At 41.1% G+C, this 22,596-nt stretch overlaps 2 protein-coding genes across 4 annotated transcripts in view; both read right to left on the bottom strand.

Moving 5' to 3' along the window:
* RPS17 (ribosomal protein S17) overlaps positions 1–18,023 on the bottom strand; it is a 161,821-nt gene extending 143,798 nt beyond the window's left edge. The window contains exon 1 of the mRNA XM_075273745.1: positions 18,018–18,023. Within this exon, the coding sequence (XP_075129846.1) occupies positions 18,018–18,020 (3 nt within the window). The 5' untranslated portion in view covers positions 18,021–18,023. The remainder of the gene's footprint in view (positions 1–18,017) is intronic.
* AP3B2 (adaptor related protein complex 3 subunit beta 2) overlaps positions 1–22,596 on the bottom strand; it is a 75,790-nt gene that overhangs the window by 38,174 nt on the left and 15,020 nt on the right. For 2 of the 3 annotated variants that reach the window (XM_075273679.1, XM_075273680.1), the window contains exons 2-9: positions 10,527–10,602; positions 10,366–10,440; positions 9,341–9,436; positions 8,464–8,624; positions 6,340–6,406; positions 4,233–4,415; positions 3,489–3,668; positions 2,903–3,000 (exon numbers count right to left, since the gene is read on the bottom strand). In XM_075273679.1, coding sequence (XP_075129780.1) covers positions 2,903–3,000; positions 3,489–3,668; positions 4,233–4,415; positions 6,340–6,406; positions 8,464–8,624; positions 9,341–9,436; positions 10,366–10,440; positions 10,527–10,602 — 936 coding nt within the window. Of the gene's footprint in view, positions 1–2,902; positions 3,001–3,488; positions 3,669–4,232; positions 4,416–6,339; positions 6,407–8,463; positions 8,625–9,340; positions 9,437–10,365; positions 10,441–10,526; positions 10,603–20,446; positions 20,683–22,596 lie in introns of those variants that run through there. The other variant, XM_075273681.1, reaches the window with a different exon arrangement.

Here is a 22,596-nt window from a genome sequence, read left to right as displayed (position 1 = left end):
AAAAGCAACAATGAAAATATAAACACAAAATTGTGATGTAATAAGCAATGTATTACTGTAATGATAGTATTATAATAAGATAATATGTATTATTATATCTTTAGTGAATGTTTTGTTTGCTATCATCCAGTCTACGGTTTTAGGACGTCTTGGTTGAGCCATTTAGTGGAAGGAGTACGGTGACCTTGAACTAACCTCAGAGCCCAGTAGACACACAGCTCTCCAAGGCAAAGAAAGAAATACCTCTTTCTCAGATAAATATGATCCCTGGATTTCCTACCTCAGGGAATAAGAGGAGAGGAGGGGGGCACCCTGGCAGGTAGGTGTGGCTAAACACAAAACCTAAGAGACCATGATACCTTACAACTGGTGTCAAAACTGTGGAGACAGCTAAGAGAGCTGGATGTGTCCATTTCCATCTGAAGATTCTCAAAGCTCCTGGACCAAAGACTCTTAAGTATTTTTTCGTTTCCTCCCATTTATTTTTAAGGCTGTTTACAATTTTGTGTTATTTTGTTTTTGTTTCTTGTATATATATAGCAATTAACCCTTTGTAAATATTAAATTGTTAAATTTAAGGATACTTTGTGTTGCTCTGTAAACCCATTACCCGTATTGAAGTGTGTTTGTGTCTGACTGTTGGAGAGACGCATGTATATATGAGCGAGGTTTTCACAGAGCCAAATAAGTGGTGGTAGCAGCATGTATTTGGGGTGCGTGGACTGTGTTGGGGTGCGATTTACACTCAGTTTGAAGCCTGAGTGAAGGGTGAGTGCAAGACTAAGTGATTGGAGTGAGCTGACCTCTGACAGCCGCACCTGTGTCACATGCTAGGACGACCCATACGTGACAAAAATATGAAAAGGAAATGAAAATTGTATAATATAAAAGAGGAACTTCAGGAGATTGAAAATTAGAGAAATAAAATAACATATAATTTAATTTGGGACTTTTTACAGAAATACAGAATAGGGAAGTGAAAAGGTAAAGGGGCAGATCTATCAACCTCTATGCCAGTTTTCTGGTGCAGAAGGATGATATTGTGGCACAAGTTTGGCACAAGGTCCTTTCTTGTTCGAAACATGCGCCACAGCCCCCATTCTATGGCATGCTCACCACATCATCAAATGGAAAACTACACCAGATACTAACTGATACAGATTTCAATTCTGGAGCAAGGACATCTAGCCAATTTAAGAAGATACTGGACATCCCAGTACATGACCGTTCCCTGTACCAATCAGAGTCTTTATTAAGACTAGCATATGATTTGTCAGTCTTAATAAATCTGCCCCAATGTTTTATATGCCTACACTACTGCTTAAAAGGTCAGTATGAAAATGTCATTGCCAAAACAGAGCAAAGACATAATTTGGCTTCAGATTTACTGGTCTCCGTAATTACATTTGTACCTCAAATTAAAGCATTGCACTTGCATCTATCAATAAACCAAAATCTTTTTTTGTCACGTATCCTATTTTGTATTATCTATACTATTCTGTGATCTAAAAGTAATGGTGGAAATTTTTTAAAGACCTCCCGTGATGTGTGGCACAGTTATTAAGAAGCCATGGTACAATGGTCTAAAAAGGGATGTCTGCGGGAACTGTCAGAGCTCTTGTTCCTCTGTCTTCCCTGTTGAATTTCACTGATTTTTCCGACTCCCCTCTATTCTGGCTGTAGGTTCATTGAGTAAAATGCGGTTTGTCGTGTGACCAAGAGTAGAGAAGAAAGAGTAATGACAGTTCTAGTCTTCCCAGCTGACCTCCACACAGGTAATAAACGGTAGTCTGGGAGACTAGGGGATGCACGGTATAAGCTATATTATTGCACACATAACCCCTTTAATAAATTTGTAAGTTACAATAGTGTGTGCATTTAAAGGCTGCGCTCTCTTTTATGTTGACGTCACAATATGTGTTTGTGTGTTTAGTTTGTAATCCATTGTGGTAATGTCACAACAGTGTGTGACTATTTATTGTAGTTTCTTATGGTGATTTTACTGCATGTTGCTTTGTGCTCATACCACAATAGCATGTAAATTTCTAAACTACACTCCATATTCTGGGCGCTACAATAATTGTGTGTTTGTAGCTATAGGTTTTGCTCTATTGTGAAGATACTGCAGTATCTGTGTTTGTTAGGCTTTGTTATACTGAAATTATGTTAGAGTATTGTGCTTACATAGATGGTGACCCAAATTAGTTGTGCATTTATTGACTGCAATGATAATGTCAGAATAATGTGTCTTTGCCTATTGATAGTCTGGGCTTTTTAGTGCTGATATCACACTACCGAATGCTTCAGTTTATAGGCTGTACCATATTGGGAGGAAGACATTTGTGTGCAAATAAATTATATGCATTACTACATTGTGATCATGTCTTAGTAGTTTATGTTTATATGTATAAGAAGTGTTCACTACTGTGAGGATGACAAATATGTTTTACTAATTTTTGATTGGACCACTGTTTTGGTGATGTCAAAATATTAAGGGGGAGTTCACACTACCATTCTAATGTCCGTTGCTGTCTTCCATCATAGGATGACACCAACGGACACTAAACTGATCAGAGAGAACGGTCACATACAGATTCTGTGTTCGTCCCCATTGACACTAATGTAAACAATATGACGGAAACTGTCTTCCGTCATCATGTTTATTTATTTTTGTAATGGAAGATAAAGTTCTGCATACATGAAGTAAAGATGAATATATGTCATGTACATCTATGTCCTTGTAAACAACAAAGTTTCTTAATACTGCATTGTTTGTCTAACGGAAAAACTGAAACACCACAAGAGAAGCAGAAAGTCTCATGAATTGCTTCCAGCTGATGTGGCTTCCTAACAAAGAGGACGCACAATTCAATAAGCAGAGAGTCTATTCAATGTTTGTTACCTGTGACTACGTAACAAGCGAACCAAGGCCTTTGCTATGACACCAACTTCTGCTTTTGGTGCTAGATGAAAGTACAATTGTGCCACTGCCATAACCACCTATAAAAAAAAATGTAAATTAAAAGAAAAAAAATCTAAATGAGCACTTATGAGCACTGTATATAATTCCCTATTCAAATGTAAGAATTTGTTGGCCATATGTTGGCCATAAAATTGGACATGCTCTATTTGTTTCATGGATCATTTTCATATACTCGATTCACCTATTGGTGTGAATGAGTCTGTTAAAAAAATAAAAATAAAAAACAACGAATACCACTCAAATCAATGCAAAACACAACCGAGAACCAGCACAGTTGTGTGAAAATCCTCTAATACTATCTTTGTGTACTTGTAAGGCTACTGGCTACTTTAAACCCAGCCATTGTTAAAAAGCATAATAAGTCTGTCATAAGATAAATTGATAGTTTGGATATAATCTGATATTTTAAATATCATATATTTTACGTATAAATTAGCAATATGGCAAATGACCACTGGGTATGTCCATATGCATCTATTTAAAAAAATAAAAATCATTGTATTACAGCAGCATTGCGACTCTGTAAGAGGGGCTTGGTGTTGCGAAGAAGAAGACGGTGGTCTGGGTCCATAATGTAAGGCTTGCGTTTCACAATAGATGATGGTTCTGCCTTTTCCTCTTTGCTTCCTTCGTCATCATCTGAGCCATAGAAAGCCTTTTCTGGATTTTCTTCTAAAAGAGACTCCTGTCAACATATTAAACAAAAAACTCAGAGAAAGGTTAGCAAAAAGAATATGTAGATATAGAAAGAGTTCAGCTCACCCACTTCTCAATCTGTAAACATATTCTTGTTTCCGGAATGCACGGACACCGAGGGACTCAACTCGGTCAATTGAAAATAGATATACGTAGATAAATCCAGCACTCTCCGGACTCAAAATAGCATGCCTCATGCCATGAGGAAGGAACTATGTTCCGAAACGCGTAGCAAAGTTCACCAGTGATGCGCTTTGTCTTCTGGTGCAGCACCTTCATGAATATGGATTGTCATTTTTATCGTATGAAGAAATAAAATATGGAAGTTTTTAAGCTATTTTGAGTCCGGAGAGTGCTGGATTTATCTACGTATATCTATTAGCAAAAAGAAGCTGACAATTGTATATTGCTTTAACTAATCATAAAGACTGGAGGGAGAAAACAATACCAGTAAGACATATACTGAACATGAAGCCAGAAATAAAGCACATCTTGCAAGAATATTAGAAAACACATGGTATGGCATATTAGAGGGAATGAAGATGTAACTTACATTTTGGTTAGGGTTCAGAAACTGGGTCCTTGCATATCGTGTGAGCATGTTGATAATGACTACCTGCCCCCATTCCTCCACATCAATTAGCAGATTACACAACTTGCGATAATTCTTATGTATTAGATCAATGCGCTCAGGACACACTTCTTCAAAAGCCATTACTACACTTCCTGCAACCAGCTTTGAAAAAAAAAAGTGAAAACATTAATTATAATGTTCATTATATCATTCTTTGACAGACTTACATATCTCCACTACATAAAGACAAGTTGCTAATCCTGGTAGGCTTCTTAACCCTTAAGTACTATCATGGTGTCTATCATAATGATATGTGTAGGACAGTGGTGTATGATAGACACCATGATAGTACTTAAAGGCTAAATGTACTCTATCATCGTTATGGCATGTGGTATAATGACATCCTTGTCCTTAGTGGTAAAGTACTGCTTCTTTCTTGCCTAGTTGCCTGTAACATGAATATACCTGCTTTCTGGTAGAAAATTATAATAGCCAACTTGAACTGTCATTTATCTGAATGTTCCTAATTCATGTTAAAACTGGGAATCTGTTCCTTTTGGGACAGAAATACTGATTTGGCAATTAAATCCACATCATGATTAAAAGACTTTATAACTGAGTCGTTCATGATGTTAAGGATGCTGCCCTCTATAGGGTGATGTACAGAGTGCACTCTGTTCTCCTAATTCCATCCAGGAGAGTAGATTTGCATATTTTTTTACCCATAATCCCTAGCAGAGCAGGAATGACTTGTAAGTCTCCGTACTGCCTATGTAGGCACACACTCTCCCTGATGTGGACGAGTGTCCCCTGACCCTAATTCATGTTAATTATTTTACTACAAATAGCATGCTTGTAATGACAATACATTTACTGTTTTACCAGTCATGGAAAAGATTCACATAGGAGCGACCAATATCATAATTTTTTTGCTGCGGCATTTATGCCACGTGGGGCCTTGGCCTCAGGTTTTTTTTTTTAGTACAAAGTACCGTATTTTTCGGACTATAAGACGCACTTTTTTTCCCCCAAATTTCGGAGGAAAATGAGGGTGCGTCTTATAGTCTGAATGTGGGTTTGCAGCATGGCCGCGCTACTGCCACCGCTGGTTTTCTTCAGCGGCAGAAGTGTGACAATACTGCAGGCCCCGGCAGCTAAGACACTCCCCGGCATCCGCCGGTCTATTACAGCAGATGCCGGGGACTGTCTTAGCTGCCGGGGCCTGCAGATTGCCGCGTTACTGCCGCTGAAGAAAACCAGCGGTGGCAGTAGCGAGGCCATGCTGCAAACCCACTCCTCCACCGCAGGTCCTGACAGTCAGTTAGCCCCCCCCCCCCCCACCGGCCCCATACCTTTAGTGATGCAGGCCGGCTCCTGCACGGCGAGGCCGCAGGAGCCGACCTGTTCCGATGACAGCCGGGAGCCTAATGAAGGCTCCGAGGCTTGTCATAGATATATATTACTATCGCGGCTGGTCTATGACCCTCCGCGATAGTAATGTATAGAATCTCCCATAGACGGCAATACACTTGTATTGCCGTCTATGGGACTTGCAATCAAATGATTGCAGGTTCAAGCCCCCTAGGCGGGGGATAATAAAATAGTAAAAAAAAAAAAAAAACACTTAAAAAAAATATAATAAAAAATAAAATAAATAAAAGTTCACATCCTTTCCCTAGAATACATATAAAAGTATAACATTACTGTGAAACATATACATTAGGTATCCCTGTGTCTGAAAATGCCCGGTCTACACCTGGCCCCACAAAAAAAACGCCCTATACATCCCCGTACAGCTGCAGGGTCACCTGTCAATGTGGCCTTGCAGCTGTTCCAAAACTACAACTCCCATATATTAAATATTTTACCATTTTTTGCCTGAAAATTTTTTTTCCCTATTTTTCTCCTCTAAAACCTGGGTGCGTCTTATAGTCCGAAAAATACGGTATATACATTTCAATAAAAAAAATAATAATGTGAAGATGTACAATCCTTTAATTGCTCCAGAGAAATCGATCACAACCTGAAATGTTTCCTCATAGATACGAATTAGTCCTAGCAGAATTAGAGATTTACTGGAACTCACTGTGGTTTTGTCAGATAAAAGTTTCTCAATTACTTCTATTAGTTGATCTTTCTGGTCCGAATCCAAGCTGCAAAACAATAATTTGTGGAACAGTGAAAAACACCAGAAAGAGTCTTTTGGGGGCATATTACAGAAATGTTTATCTATGTAAAGCATATAAATGCTCAAAAATACTACACTATTATGAATTAGAAAATTCCCAGAAAGCGTTTTTTTTTTTTAACTGAGGTGCCGCTCACAGGTTCAGCAGCATCATATACAGGATGTACATGCATACAAGGTATCAGCTGATTGAACAAGTCTTAGCTCCCTATAAATCAATGCCTGCTGCTTTCTGAAAGGAGGTATTACAGCAAGTTCTCCTTTTCCACCATGGAGGACTTATTTGCATATTTCTTTCCCAAAATACGTATCAGGGCATGGTTTAATAAGTCCCTGAACACTTCACAAAGGCCCCATACAGGTGACGTTTGGGGATATAGTAACCCTTGTGGCATACTTTTTAGGCATGCACAATTCCAACCTTAGGCGTTATATAAGAAGATAGAAAATGTTATGATAGAAAAAGAGATGCAAATTTAGTATGTTATGAGATGCCTTTGAAAAAGAAAAACAAACAAACCATAAACTACTGCTATATTGTAATGCAGGGCAGCAATGCCATTCTTATCTTATTTGATAAGAGTAGGACAGAAGCCATTCAGCAGCTCAGGGCTCCTAATACATTGTCAGTATGGGATGGAAAACAGCACAGACACCAAGGACAGGGCAGTGTGATCAGAGTGTGTATGTCCACCTAACACGAGGTTCACTTTAGCGTTGTCCTACCCATTGTTCTGGTCTGTCTGTGGTCACATACGGAGTCCGACATACCCCATTAATTATAATGGGATATGTCAGATGAAATCGCCAGACGAAAAAGTCGGACTTGCAAGACATTTCTGTTTGAAAATTTTTGACACATGCTGCGAAGTATCCAAACAGCGACTCAGATGTGAATGTAGGATTACACTTGTACAGTGAGTGTCCCACTGGACTTGCATCAGCAGATTATGCATTATTTAAGAAGATTAATATTTTCTATATGATGGCTAATTTCAGAGGAGAGAGAAAGACAGCCTGTTCAATGTAATGTTTTTTTTTTTTTTTTTTTTTTTAATTTTATCAAAGGATGCAAAACTGCAGGAAATCTCAGATTACACATAGTCATGTTATTCTGATGCAATGAAAGTGCAAAAAGAACAAGAATAGGTCATGGACTTGAACAGGAGCAGTGCTCTCCACCCCACCATACAACAGATGGCACTTTCTGCATTTGACTCTGTCTGCTACCTATCTTCCAGAATCGAAGGCTGACCGATACAGCTGATCAGCATGGGGTCCAGATCTTTATTAGGCCTAGTTGTACCATCAATCGGTTATATTACAAAACGATTCTTCCCAAAAATCATTGCATCTAACAGAAAATAATATGGTGCAGTACAGACAATAATATTATTCCATGTTAACTGCCTACATCTCTGTAGTCCACAGTCACAGGAAATCCATGTGCTGCGGGGGACACACGGTGACTCAGTGGTTAGCACTGCAGCCTTACAGGTCATAGTCATGGCACAATAATCAGACATCTGCCTGGTAAACAGCTGTGCACCTGTGTGCTCACCACATGACCATGGACCGTAAATCACATGACCATGGTCAGAGTTTTATCCTCTAGAAGTAACAGAATGAATGACAGCAAGCCGAAATCTAAAAAACGTGAGGAATTGATACAGAAAGTATATTGGAAAATTGTATATCTTTTAATTGTAAATTTGTTTGTCATTATTGGTCTGAAAGTGGCCAACCCCTTTAATATTAAACTAATAATACTTTAATCATCTGTAAATCACAACATTTTTCCTATACTGTATAAACTTATACCCACGTAGGAGGCCGACTTGGATATGTTTGCCCTTCTTGTGCCAAATCCCTAGCTACGTTTCTGACAATGCAGCTTCATTTACCACAAGCAGAAAAGAAATGCACTGTGATAGGCTGCAATAGGCAACAAAGACAGGTTCTCTTTTAGACTTTGTGATTAATAAAGATATTTTGTGTCAAGTGTAACTATCTTGTTGTTACCTATACAGTTTGGGTATAGCATGTGCTGCTGTCTTTCGGACATAAGGAGACATGTCTGAAGCTGCTTCTTTTATTGCAAGCATCATTATTGGCACAATGATTGGCACACGGATACTAGAGAGAACACGCAAAGCACTGGCACGGATCAGCTGATTGGGATCCTGTAGAAGAGAGCACAATTAATATCAATACGCATGTCTGCAATGGTTTAAAGTATCATAAGGTTTTCACAATTTAAAGGGAACCTGTCAGGTGTTTTTTCCACCATATATTGACCCCATCCTGTGAAGGATCAATTATTTAACCTTTCCTTTGCTGATTTTTTTTTAATTGTAATTCTTTATCCTATTTTTACATTATTCAGGCAGCTATCTTACCTGAGCTTCTGCTCTGCTTTGTTGAGACCAGTTCTGAAGTATGCTTTATAGCAGCCACATACAGACATAGAAAACTGTAGACTGAAAATTACTTCTCATTGACCTATGTGGAGACTGTTCTGCACAAAGGTCACTCTGTAGGGAAAGTGGGTAGGGAACTTTAAGAGGAGGTCCACCACCTGTTGTCAATGGTGGATTCAATAACACAGAGGTTCCCTTTATTTATAATCCTAAAATGACTGCTGAGAAGTCTTCTCTAGAAAACAAGTCGTGTTAGTTATTTGTGAAGCTCACTGACTGCTTTCTGTGTGGATGTGCAGATGTTGGGGTTGCTTTGCTCCTTTGTAGCCTAAAGCAATAGGTGAATGTGACAGTGGAGTTCCTCTTTAGAAGTCAGATCTAGACACACGTGTTTGTGTAGTGAGTGGGTTTCTGGAACACTGACACTACATTCAACAAATAGAAGCACATATTAAGAATACCATCATTACTCAACTAACCTTTAACCCTCTCTGAAAGGTAGAAATGGAGAGAAGTGCCAAATCCTGTTGTTCTTCAGCATATCGGACCAAATAAACATAAACCAATTTCTTCACCTAAGAACAAAAAATATTCATGACTATTACGGTACTTTTACGTAGACTTCATTACTGAGGGTTAAATCAATTGCAAACTTAAGGAGTCCTTTTTGGATCGCACAGTTTTCAATCTCTCAATGTGTAAAGTTGATTGTAGGGGTCCTCTGCCCCTTTATCAACTGTGATAACAATGCCACTTTATGATGAGGTATTTTTGGTAATGATCAGTTTCCAGAGGTTTAATTGTAAGATTTTGTTTCACTTACCCTAATTCCTGTGTCTATTTTAGTTCTCTTAGATTTTATACAACTCCAAATGATACCCATTTTCTATGTTGTATAAAATCGGATAAAGCTTTTTGAAGTGAAAGCATTTGCTATGTGAAAAAGGTTGGGGCCCCACACAGTGTAAATGCTTCGATTCTGTCACAGCGGAAACACCGCGTCAAAAATTACAGTGTTTTATAAAAGCGGTTGGGATTCTGGCTAATCCCATTCACACATAGCAGAAAATAATCTGCAAGGAACATTCCTTTTTTTGCACAGTGCTTTTTTGCTGCATCTCGCTACGTGGGGTATTAGCCTAAGGGTGGCCACTGCTTTGGCTGCTCTTCTTGTTAAAAATGAATAGAAAAAAAATAGCTGAAATATGAGGAACAAACTTTAGCCACTGCTCTAACATATGAATCTGAATATACAGAATTTTTGGTGAAAATTATCTTTAAGGCCTATCTATTGGTGACTGGAAACACGCCATTTTGACCTGAAGAGAAGCTGAGCTGCAATAAAGGGGATTGATGGCAGAAAGTGAAAAAAAAGCCATTTTTATACATACATATCATATATGTGTGAATAATATTACTAATTCTTCCTTGACGCATCATTCGTATCAGCTGCTGATATTATTTAGTGTTACTTTATCCAACTAGGATATTAATGTCATCTCACCTCTATGTTCTTGCAGGCCACATTTTTCACAACAGCTGGAAATAGGTCAGATGTATTCTTTCCTCGAGCTATCATCTATGAAAAAAAGAGATATTACAATATGTTATGTTTGTGTGTGTGCACAAAGCCATAAATAAAAGATAAAAAAAAAAAACACTTACAGCAACTATTCTCTTCATAGCTTCCAATTTCAGAGAGTCCTTGTTACTGTCCAACATTTCTTTTAAGTCATCATGTCTGAATTAAAACACAGAGAGAAGAAACTTAAATGACCTATAAAGCCTATGTTTGTAAGAAAACGTCAGTCACTAATTCCTTGGAAACCTGCACATTACCTGAGGTGCTTTTATTTAGCTGTGCAGCTTTTACAGGTAAAACAAATGATTTTAACATGTTAAATACAACTGCCTTTTGTAAACAAACCATAAAGGCATTTTGTGTCTAACAATATCTTATATTCTCGGGCCTCACTGGTTAATCCACACTGACACTGGGGCCTCACTAATGGTGGCCCCACACAGTATAATGCTTCAGTTAGTAGCCCCACGCAGTATAATACTTCAGTTAGTAGCCCCACACAGTGTAATGCTTCCATTAGTGGCCCCACACAGTGTAATGCTTCAGTTAGTAGCCCCACGCAGTATAATGCTTCCATTAGTGGCCCCGCACAGTATAATGCTTCTGTTAGTGGCCCCACACAGTATAACGCTTCCATTAGTAGCCCCGCACAGTATAATGCTTCCATTAGTGGCCCCACACAGTATAACGCTTCCATTAGTGGCCCCACACAGTGTAATGATTCCATTAGTGGCCCCACACAGTATAACGCTTCCATTAGTAGCCCCGCACAGTATAATGCTTCCATTAGTGGCCCCACACAGTATAACGCTTCCATTAGTGGCCCCACACAGTGTAATAATTCCATTAGTGGCCCCACACAGTATAACGCTTCCATTAGTAGCCCCGCACAGTATAATGCTTCCATTAGTGGCCCCACACAGTATAACGCTTCCATTAGTAGCCCCGCACAGTATAATGCTTCTGTTAGTGGCCCCACACAGTATAACGCTTCCATTAGTAGCCCCGCACAGTATAATGCTTCCATTAGTGGCCCCACACAGTATAACGCTTCCATTAGTAGCCCCACACAGTATAATGCTTCCATTAGTGGCCCCACACAGTATAACGCTTCCATTAGTGGCCCCACACAGTGTAATGATTCCATTAGTGGCCCCACACAGTATAACGCTTCCATTAGTAGCCCCGCACAGTATAATGCTTCCATTAGTGGCCCCACACAGTATAACGCTTCCATTAGTGGCCCCACACAGTGTAATAATTCCATTAGTGGCCCCACACAGTATAACGCTTCCATTAGTAGCCCCGCACAGTATAACGCTTCCATTAGTAGCCCCGCACAGTATAATGCTTCCATTAGTGGCCCCACACAGTATAACGCTTCCATTAGTAGCCCCGCACAGTATAATGCTTCAGTTAGTAGCCCCACGCAGTATAATTCTTCCATTAGTGGCCCCACACAGTATAACGCTTCCATTAGTAGCCCCGCACAGTATAATGCTTCCATTAGTGGCCCCACACAGTATAACGCTTCCATTAGTGGCCCCACACAGTGTAATGATTCCATTAGTGGCCCCACACAGTATAACGCTTCCATTAGTAGCCCCGCACAGTATAATGCTTCCATTAGTGGCCCCGCACAGTATAACGCTTCCATTAGTAGCCCCGCACAGTATAATGCTTCCATTAGTGGCCCCACACTGTATAACGCTTCCATTAGTAGCCCCGCACAGTATAATGCTTCTGTTAGTGGCCCCACACAGTATAACGCTTCCATTAGTAGCCCCACGCAGTATAATGCTTCCATTAGTAGCCCCGCACAGTATAATGCTTCAGTTAGTAGCCCCATGCAGTATAATGCTTCCATTAGTGGCCCCACACAGTGTAATGCTTCAGTTAGTAGCCTCACGCAGTATAATGATTCCATTAGTGGCCCTACACAGTGTAATGCTTCAGTTAATAGCCCAACACAGTGTAATGCTTCCATTAGTGGCCCCACACAATATAATGCTTCTGTTAGTGGCCCCACACAGTATAACACTTCCATTAGTGGCCCCACACAGTGTAATGCCTACATTAGTGGACCCACACAGTATAACGCTTCCATTAGTGGCCCCACACAGTGTAATGCTTCTGTTAGTGGCCCCACACAATATAATGCTTCTGTTAGTGGCCCCACACAGTATAACGCTTCTATTAGTAGCCCCGCACAATATAATACTTCTGTTAGTGGCTCCACACAGTATAAAACAATAAAAGTCTTTCAGTAGTGGCCCCACAATGTACAATGCTTCTATTAATGGTCTCTTCCAGTATAGTTTTTACAGGTAAAAACTTCTATCAGAGGCTCCCTGAGCATACTCTTTCCATTAGTAGCCCAAAACAGTTTTGTACTTCTGTTAGTGGCACCACACAGTATCATGCTTCAATTAGAGGGCCCTTACATTACTGTGTTTCTATTGGTGTCCACACATAGTATAATTCTTCCATCTATTAGTGGTCCCAAACAGTGTAAGTTTACATTAAGATAAGATAATCCTTTAACAGACCCACTATGGGAAAATTCAGTGTGTTACAAGCAGTATAGGCAATACAATAATAATACAAGAATAAAACAACATACGAAGGCTCAGAATAGAAGCTAAAAAAGGCTAATAGGAGTCATAACAAAAAAAAACCTTCAGGATCATTTAGTTCTCTGTGTGAAGTGCTCTACACTTAGCCTGGTGCTGATTATACAGCCTGACTGCGGTTGGGAGGAAGGGCCTCCTATAGCGCTCCTTCTCACACTTTGTAGTAGCTCAACATAATATAATGCTTCTAGTAGTGGCCCCACACACTACTAATGCAATAGTATAGGGGTCCATTATTTGCACCTCACCATATAACCATAATACTGTCTATATTAAACAGTATATAGCATGTTCTCACATAGTTTGCAAACAGTTTGTATCTTGCTTACTCCTTCTTCTTGCTCCATGCTGGAGTACACATAAAGGAGGAGATTGTGTCTCTACAGAAGAAGGACCAACCGACCGGATAGGTCAAGAACAGCAGCGCTCACCCAATTATTAGGAACCTTCTTTATTGAACAACACTTAAAGGGAATGGCACAACGCGTTTCAGACCCATAGGTCCTTTATCAAGTGCAAATGTACTAGCCATACATACAGAGATTGTGAGCCCCATATAGGGATCACAATGTACATTTTTTTCCCTATCAGTATGTCTTTGTAGAAAGGGAGGAAATCCATGCAAACACGGGCAGAACATACAAACTCCTTGCAGATGTTGTTCCTGGCGGGATTCGAACCCAGGACTCCAGCGCTGCAAGGCTGCCGTGCTAACCACTGAGCCACAGTGTTGCCTCCCTACCTGTTTGTTTTATCCTCAAGGACTGCATAGGCTGGGCATGACTTTTCTTTAGACAAGTTACATGTTTTTACTCTATGCATCCTGCTATCCAAAGGATTATCTGAGTCAAATTCCTTTGGAACAATTGCCTTTGAGGTATATTTGCCGTATTTTAAGTTGTATTATAACTATAAATGTTACTGTAAATTGAGTGTTTCACGTACAAGCTGTATATATATACATATATATATATATATATATATATATATATATATATATATATATATATATATATATATATTGTTAGCCGATGGCTGGTCAGGTAATGGAGGGGGTGTACATCTCACCCAGGCTACTAAGGTGGGTGAGATGAAAAAACTCCAGAAAGAATGTTTCTCCGCAGATAACTATTGTCTGCTGAGGGTTATTTCAAAGTTCCGGTTACTGGGCTGGATTTTTAGGAATGGCAAGTAGGTTGACAGTGGGACCTGTCATTCCACCCCCCTCCTGTCCACACTTTTGGGATGTTCCGGCAGCGACTCAGCTGCAGAAAATCTGCTCATTAAGGGAGCTTAAGAAGTCAGCTCCAGCAGCAGACTGGGGCAGAGCTTGGCTGGAGAGCCAAAGAAAGAGGTCATATTTTTGGAGCTGTGTCCTGAATGATTCTACTGGCTTTTTGATTTCTGTTATTCTAGGTGAGGTAACCTAATCTATGTTTAGTTAGAGCCTAGCCGGGCAGGTATTTATTTTTGTATTGTTTCCTTTTGTTGCTTCACTATATTTTTGAGTGAAAATAAAACTCTACCTTTGTTTTAGACTAAAGAAACTGGACTTGTGTGTCTATGCCACCCCACCTAGCAACCCCAGACCCTGACAATTGTTGGAGGATGCGGGCATACAGCGGTTTCTAGGGGCAACGACATGTCCACTCCTTGCTGGATACATTTTTTTTTTTTTATGTCCTGGGTAAAGGCTGCTGCCGCTATACAGACCCAGACTATGGAGGAGATACTGAGGCATCTTGTACAGTGCGATGTGCAGCAACAACAAATGAATCGTTTGCTGATGGAGAAAATTGCGCTCCTTATAGAGACTGGTGTCAATAGCCCCCAAATTCCTGTGGAGCACAGAGATGAGAAGCGGGCTGTGCAAAGAGCTTTGCAAAAGATGACCCCAGATGATGATGTGGAGGCCTTCCTGACTGTGTTTGAGAGAGTGGCTGAACGGGAGAAACTGCCAGCTGCTGACTGGGCAGACGTCATTGCACCCTATTTGAATGGTGAACCCCAGAAGGCCAATTATGACCTCTGCCAGCTAAATGTCCACACTGCTGTCCGTGCCCGGCGGGTACATACCTGGAGCTACCAGATAGACAAGCCTGCTAGATCCCAGATGTAAAACCTGATTCACCTGATGAAAAAGTGGCTGGAACCAAACACCTGTACCCCTGCAAAGATGGTGGAGAAGGTGGTCCGAGACCAGCTCACCAGAGCTCTTCCTCCTGCATTGCAGCGTTGGGTTGGACATGGAGACCCCAAAGATGCCAACCAGCTCATCAGCCTTCTGGAGAGGTACCTGACGACTAAGGCGGAACTCCATGATGACCCTACAGAGCGACTATCCCCCAGGAACAACCGGCAGAGGGCACCTCCCGGTAAGACTGTTCCGTTATTTGAGAGCAGAGGGAAAAGAGCTCAAGCTGTGCTTTCTAGGCAGTCCACCAGTCCAAGAAGGAACTCTCTGCTGGAGAAACCAGGGCTGGTACAATGTTGGAGATGCCATGAACGGGGACATATTGCTGCCCAGTGCCCATTCACCTCTGAGCCAATGGACTGTGACGCTGGTGGGCGTCAATCATTATTTGCCAGACCTGTCTGTGCTGCGGCACCGGGACTAGAGACTGGGCCTCAGGTCTGCCAAGTTGTGGTGAATGGCCATTCTGTCCAGGCGTTGTTGGACTCTGGTAGCCTGGTCACTCTGGTGCATGCCAGCTTGATAGCTGGGGACTTTATCCCGAACAAACGTATGAGTGTTTGTTGCATCCATGGGGATGTCAAGGACTACCCCATGTCCAAGGTCACAATAGAGACTATAGTAGGATCTGTTTATTATGAAGTGGTTGTTGTGAAAAGACTTATGCATAATGTGATTTTGGGACATGATTTCCCTTTGTTCTGGGATTTGTGGGGAAAAGGTACAACCACACAGCCAAATGTGAAAACCCCACCTACGCCCAAAGTGCATGAGGAGGGCGACACCTTTCTGTTACAGGTCCTAGCTGGAGAGGAAGATGATGCCCCTTCCCCAGCTCCTGAGCCTAATATACCTGAATTAGAAATCTCACCGGATAATTTTGGTACTGCACAGTTGAGAGATCCCACTCTTGCTAATGCTCGTGATAATGTGACAGTTGTTAACAATGTGCCTCAGGAACCTGATGCTGACCACCAATTCACCAAGGTGGAGGCACCAAGTACCAAGGTGGAGGCAATACAAAATTGGCCAAGACCACTGACCAAGAAGCAAGTCAGAGCGTTTCTTGGCATTGGTGGATACTATCAAAGGTTTGTGCTAAACTTTGCCTCCATTGCAGCTCCTCTCACTGACCTGACAAAAGGTGGGAAGTCAGTGATGATCTACTAGACACCAGAGGCAGAGGAGGCGTTCCAGAAGTTAAAGGGAGCTCTATGCCAGCAGCCCCTGACTTTAGGAAGGAGTTCCTGGTGCAGACAGATGCCTCAAATGCAGGTCTAGGAGCGGTGCTGTCCCAGGTGGTAAATGGTGAGGGGCATCCAGTAATGTATCTGAGCAGGAAGCTGTCCCCTGCAGAGAAAAATTACGCCATTGTAGAAAGGGAATGTTTGGCCATTAAGTGGGCGCTGGATACTCTGAGGTATTACCTCCTGGGTAGAAAATTTAAGCTGATCACTGACCATGCTCCCTCCCCTTACATGAATGAAAATCAATAAGGACAGAAATGCTAGGGTTACCGATGGTTCCTGTCTCTGTAAAATGTTGTCTTCAATGTGGAACACAGACCAGGGAAATTGCTAGGAAATGCAGATGCCCTATCAAGAGTGCATTGTATGATGGCCACAAATGCCCAGTCCTCCGGTCTGGAGAAGAGGAAGGGGGGATATGTAAGCCGGTGGCTGGTCAGGTAATGGAGGGGGTGTACATCTCGCCCAGACTACTAAGGTGGGTGAGATGAAAAAACTCCAGAAAGAATGTTTCTCAGCAGGTAACTATTGTCTAATGAGGGTTATTTCAAAGTTCCGTTTACTGGGCTGAATTTTTAGGAATGGCAGGTAGGTTGACAGTGGGACCTGTCATTCCTCCCCCCTCCTGTCCACACTTTTGGGATGTTCCAGCAGCGACTCAGCTGCAGAAAATCTGCTCATTAAGGGAGCTTAAGAAGTCAGCTCCAGCAGCAGACTGTGGGCAGAGTTTGGCTGGAGAGCTGACAGAGAGGTCATATTTTTTGGAGCTGTGTCCTGAATGATTTTACTGGCTTTTGGATTCCTGTTATTCTAGGTGAGGTAACCTATTCTATGTTTAGTTAGAGCCTAGCTGGGCAGATATTTATTTTTGTATTGTTTCCTCTTGTTGCTGCACTATATTTTTGAGTGAAAATAAAACTCTACCTTTGTTTTGGACTAAAGAAACTGGACTTGTGTGTCTATGCCACCCCACCTAGCAACCCCACACCCTGACAAAATATATATATATATATATATATATATATATACGGTACTTTCATTTTATAAAGGTTCTCATAACTTTGTTAGCATTATTTTTTACATTTATATTTGCCTTCAAATGTAATGTATTAAAAGGCAAATAAAGTGTTAAGTGTCCTCAGTCTGTTGTTACCATATAACTTGACACTAGGTTTTGCAATATTTATTAGTAGTGTCTTATTACACTAAGATGAAAGGGGAAGCTAGGCCACAGATGGTATCCACAGCAACAATGGGTCTAAAATTCCATTAAATGATGCTATGTATACAGTCTTTTAGTCCGTTATCTTGAATCGTCTATATGCACATGCACCTTATAGGAGTGCAAGACAATGTAAGGCATGAAAATGTATTTAAGATTCATTTTATCAATTTGTAAAATGATAAAGAAAAATGCAGAAAATGAAATGACTAATGAGGCTATGACATAGCTATGAGGACTGCCAGGGTTAAAAATAAGTTCAGGGTACACATGGACACCATGTTGGACCAATACTGCGGACTAATAGTGGACTTCAGAGTAGAAAAGAGGTGACAGAATTTTTGGCTAATAAGTGGTAGGGCAATGCCATTCAGTTAAGATGACATTCCAGTGAGTCTGACACGTACATTGTAGAATGGACATTGTAGTGAGACTTCTCACCCTTAAGCTATTTGCAACAATTCTGTATTTGTCTATAGTAAATTATTAAAACAGCAACTACAATTGGCCCTGCAATGGTCAGTATTCCAAGGCCAATTGACAGCAGGCTGGTGAGTCATTTCTGTACATCTATGGTTATCATGTATTTTATTGGTGTCATACCTTCCTCATCGGTCTCTTGCCCCCCACTTTATACACTGCCAGCAGTTGCACTATTAGAACTTCATTTTCATTTCTGTACTATTAGCATTGCCAACATTATCATAATCCTGGACACCGGGTTTATGCATAATACTCATTGCAATCCTGGTTATGGCCAGGACCCCACGGGACGTAAATGCTGCGATTTGCCCCCAGCGAAAGCCGGCGGCTTTCCCGTAGATATAATGTTAAGAGAAAGTCCGCAGAGGAAAACTCTGAACTCTCTTAAAAGCGCTGAGGAAAGAACCGCAATGCGTTCACGCAGCGGTTCTTTCCGCAGTGCTTTAGCGCTGCGATTACGGCCCGTGGGGCCCTAGCTTAAAACAACGGTTCTTAGGACAAAGTATTAAAGACTATGGGCACCTTTGGCTATGTTTTTCTTTTCTGATATATAGCAGGTTGTTTAGACCCTGTCAGCGTAAAGTCCATCAGACAAGTTCTCAGATGGTTTAGTATTCAGCGCACATTCATAGAGTTTTCATTTAAAGGGGTTGTCTATATTTTTTTACGTTCTAAATATCCGATTGCTCCAGGCCTTGTTCCCAGCTGATTGTTGCTGGTGTTTGTTGACAGTGTTTCAGCAGTGACATCACAGCCTCAGTAGTGTACAGCTGAGACCAGTGATGAGATGGAGCGATCACGTGTTGTCAACATGACATCACTGCTGTAAGGTCAACAACAAACACCAACAAGAAGCAGACTGACCACTGGAGTGGCTGTGGCCATCAACAATCACCCACAGGAAGCAGCTGAGACTAAGCACTGGAGTGGCAGTGGCCATTAATCATCAGTGGAGGAAACATGAGACTAAGCACTGGAGTGGCAGTGGCCATTAATCATCAGTGGAGGAAACATGAGACTAAGCACTGGAGTGGCAGTGGCCATTAATCATCAGTGGAGGAAACATGAGACTAAGCACTGGAGTGGCAGTGGCCATTAATCATCAGTGGAGGAAACATGAGACTAAGCACTGGAGTGGCAGTGGTCATCTACAATCACCAGCAGGAATAAGCTGGGACTAAGCATTGGGGTGTCAGTGGCCATCAGTCACCAGTGGGGAACAGCTGAGACTAAGCACAGGAGTAGCAGTGGCCATCTACAAATCACCAGTGAGGGACAGCTGAGACTTAGAACTGGGCAGTGGTTTGCCTTTTTAAGACATCTCCTGCTTGTGGCCCATTTTAAGATAAAACCAGACAACTCTTTTTGGTTCATTTTGTTCAACGGTCAAGATGGGGATATAGGGATGACAGACCAGGCTGTCAGACAGATTGGTCTGTCACGCTGAACGTGGTCTGCAATGTTTAAGAATGCAAGCGGTTGAAAACAGTTTACGCCCCATGTTGTGGAAATGCAGCTTTTTTTGTCGCAGAATTTGCTGCTGCTTTTTTTTTTTTTTTTTTTTTTTTTAGCTAAAGCCAAGAATGGCTACAATAGGAATGAGAAATATACAGAAAGCTCTTATACTTCTTCTCAATCCACTCCTAGCTTTGGCTAAAAAATGGCTAAAAAAAAAACAAAACATGCATGCATTTTAGTACAAAAAAAAAATTCCTTCCCCTCCAAAGGTGTTTATTTCAGACTTTACTCTTATTCAACAAGCACTGACTTCTTTCTACCTGATTCTGACAGACCTGGATGGATTTGCTTTCATCACTTCTATTTACTTTCCAGCTCACAAGCCCCTATGAAGGACATGTCCTGTTCAATGCTACACATTGCAACCAGCATTCACCTACAGTAGTAAGTAATGGTCTAAAAAGTAAGTAAGCCTTGAAATGCTTAAAAGTTATATCTCTACACCAGATCACTGGAGAACACAGAGAAAATAGGACAAAATATACAATAAGATACATTACTAATGACCAAATATCTCATGTAGATTTAGGAGTACAACAAAATGTTCAATAAGGCAATCTTATCAAATATCTTTCCCATGTATGCCCATTTATAAATGTGAATATACTACATGCTTACAAAATAAATACCATATTCATATGCTAATATAACCAATCACAAGCAGTAATGTACTTTCAGAGTATTAGGGACTTCAGAGGTTTCATACCGCAACGGCTGACTTTGAGAGCTGGATCCACTGTCTTCAGTGCTGGTTTCAATTTCTGGAGATTTGAGCAGTTTTAGTTCATCTGCTTGTAGCGCATTGTAAAAAGTTTGCACCCCTCCATCTGGTGTCAGAACGGGGCTTTTTGCCTCCTCTGATCGGTGATTCTTTACTAGATTCACAGCCGTCACTGGCAGCTGTAACAACTTCTGCATGGGCTTCATTTCTGCTTGGTGGATGCTGGAGACCCTTTCCAGCTAAAAACCAAATTTTCAATGTATTGAAGGAAGTGATGAAATTTGCAGCATAAGTCAAGGCAACATTTAAGGAGAGTTTGCTATGGTAAAAGAAGCTTTGTACAGATGTTTGATCATATGCAGAGCCTGGATAGTCACATAAGGTCCATGTGATAAGGTGAATATGAATCTGGCTTGATATCTTTCAGTGCACTGGAAAATGCCAAAATGGTACCTTTTAGGATCCTTCAGTAATATCCAATGTAATCCTCAGATGATTAAGTTTAATGTGTGGTCAATGCCAAGTTAAAATCCTTTACAGCAAACTTCGCATAAATTTCCATCCACATATATGAAATGCACTAGATGCTGCCTCTGAGCATATTCGATGGTGTCCTCTCCAGTATTTGGTGTGACATAATCTACCACGGTCCCATTCATCTCTCAATTGAGTGCAATGCACAGTTCGATGTCTTTATACTAAGGGTCAGATTACAGATTCCCCGCCTGTATTTTTAGCCAACCTCCTGTCTATTCTGTACCTATCTAATGTCAGGATCCTTCCTTCAGTCTCATCATTTCTTTATTCCTTTTCTACTTTGCCTGCCGTCATCTTTTCTTCTGCTATTGTACCTAATTCTCCTTACCCTCTTTCTTTCAGTCCGTCCACTATTCCCTTTCTATACAAATGTTAGCTGACCTGGTTGTCTTGTAGTTCCCTCTAGCGCTATTGCTTAGTTTCAGGTTTTGCCATATTCTATCCTAAAACTGTGTTCCGTTCTTTTCTCCTGTTTTACCAGCTGATCCTGTTTCAGTCATTTCCCAGCCACGTTTGCAGGTCATTCCCCTCCTCCAGCTTCTGCCACCCCTCCCACACATACACACATCTCTGAGAACATGACTCAGCCTAGATGTTGTGCTGCACACACTGCCTCCTGCAGACTCCCATCTCCAGCCCACCATGCATAGTCTAGCCTCCCTAGAAACCACCTGCAATATATATCTATTACTACAGATATTCCATTAAAAATATTCATCATACCCTGGTTGGCCTGTCTGGCCATAGACATTGCAGCATTGTCTCTTGTTTCTAAGATACACTGGATGGAAATTTTTCTAAACATTATAAAGAGGGTTTTTTATGTCAATTGGTTTACAAAATACATTTTTGTATACGCTAATAGATAATTCTTAGGTAAGGGAGAGGATCCTTGATTCAGATCCCTTATAGATTGTAAGCCCTTGCGGGCAGGGCCCTCTATCCTGCTGTACCAGTCAGTCATTGTTAGTATTATATTTGTTTGTATACTTTGTGTACCGTATGTAAACCCTCAAATGTAAAGCACCATGGAATTAATGCTGCTATATAAACTAACAATAATCCCATCTGTTAGGCTGGTTGCAGACGACCATGCTGTGGGTCAGTGTGCAGTCAGTGTATTTCACTGAGAGCACACTGACCCGTTATTTTGTATGGACCTGTACACACGACTGTGATTTTCACGGTCCCGTGTGCGGGCCAACAGTCCCGGCCGAGTCAGATAACACATATCCTATTCTTGTCCTATTTTGCTTCCTATTTATTTAATGAAAGGAGTTGTGGAAGCACGGACCGTGCACGGGCGGCACATGGGGATATCCTTGTGTCCCCCGTATACAGCCCATGTTTTTTAATCAAAGCAGGCTGGTTGCAGTATGGTCATCTGCAACTGGCCTTAGTTAGAAACAAGACTGACTACAAAGAGCGTTGCCTGCTCTGGAGGAGTGTATCATAGTGTATAATAATAATAACTTTATTTATATAGCACCAACATATTCCACAGCACTTTACAAAGACACTGACAATAGAATTAATTCAATAAGAATTGTTATGCTTTATTTCCCATGTGGTGGTGCTGTAAGGATATTGAGAGGTTT

The sequence above is a fragment of the Leptodactylus fuscus genome, chromosome 5, assembly GCF_031893055.1.
Source record: "Leptodactylus fuscus isolate aLepFus1 chromosome 5, aLepFus1.hap2, whole genome shotgun sequence".
Taxonomy (NCBI): domain Eukaryota; kingdom Metazoa; phylum Chordata; class Amphibia; order Anura; family Leptodactylidae; genus Leptodactylus; species Leptodactylus fuscus.
This window is presented reverse-complemented; position numbering and strand designations above follow the sequence as displayed.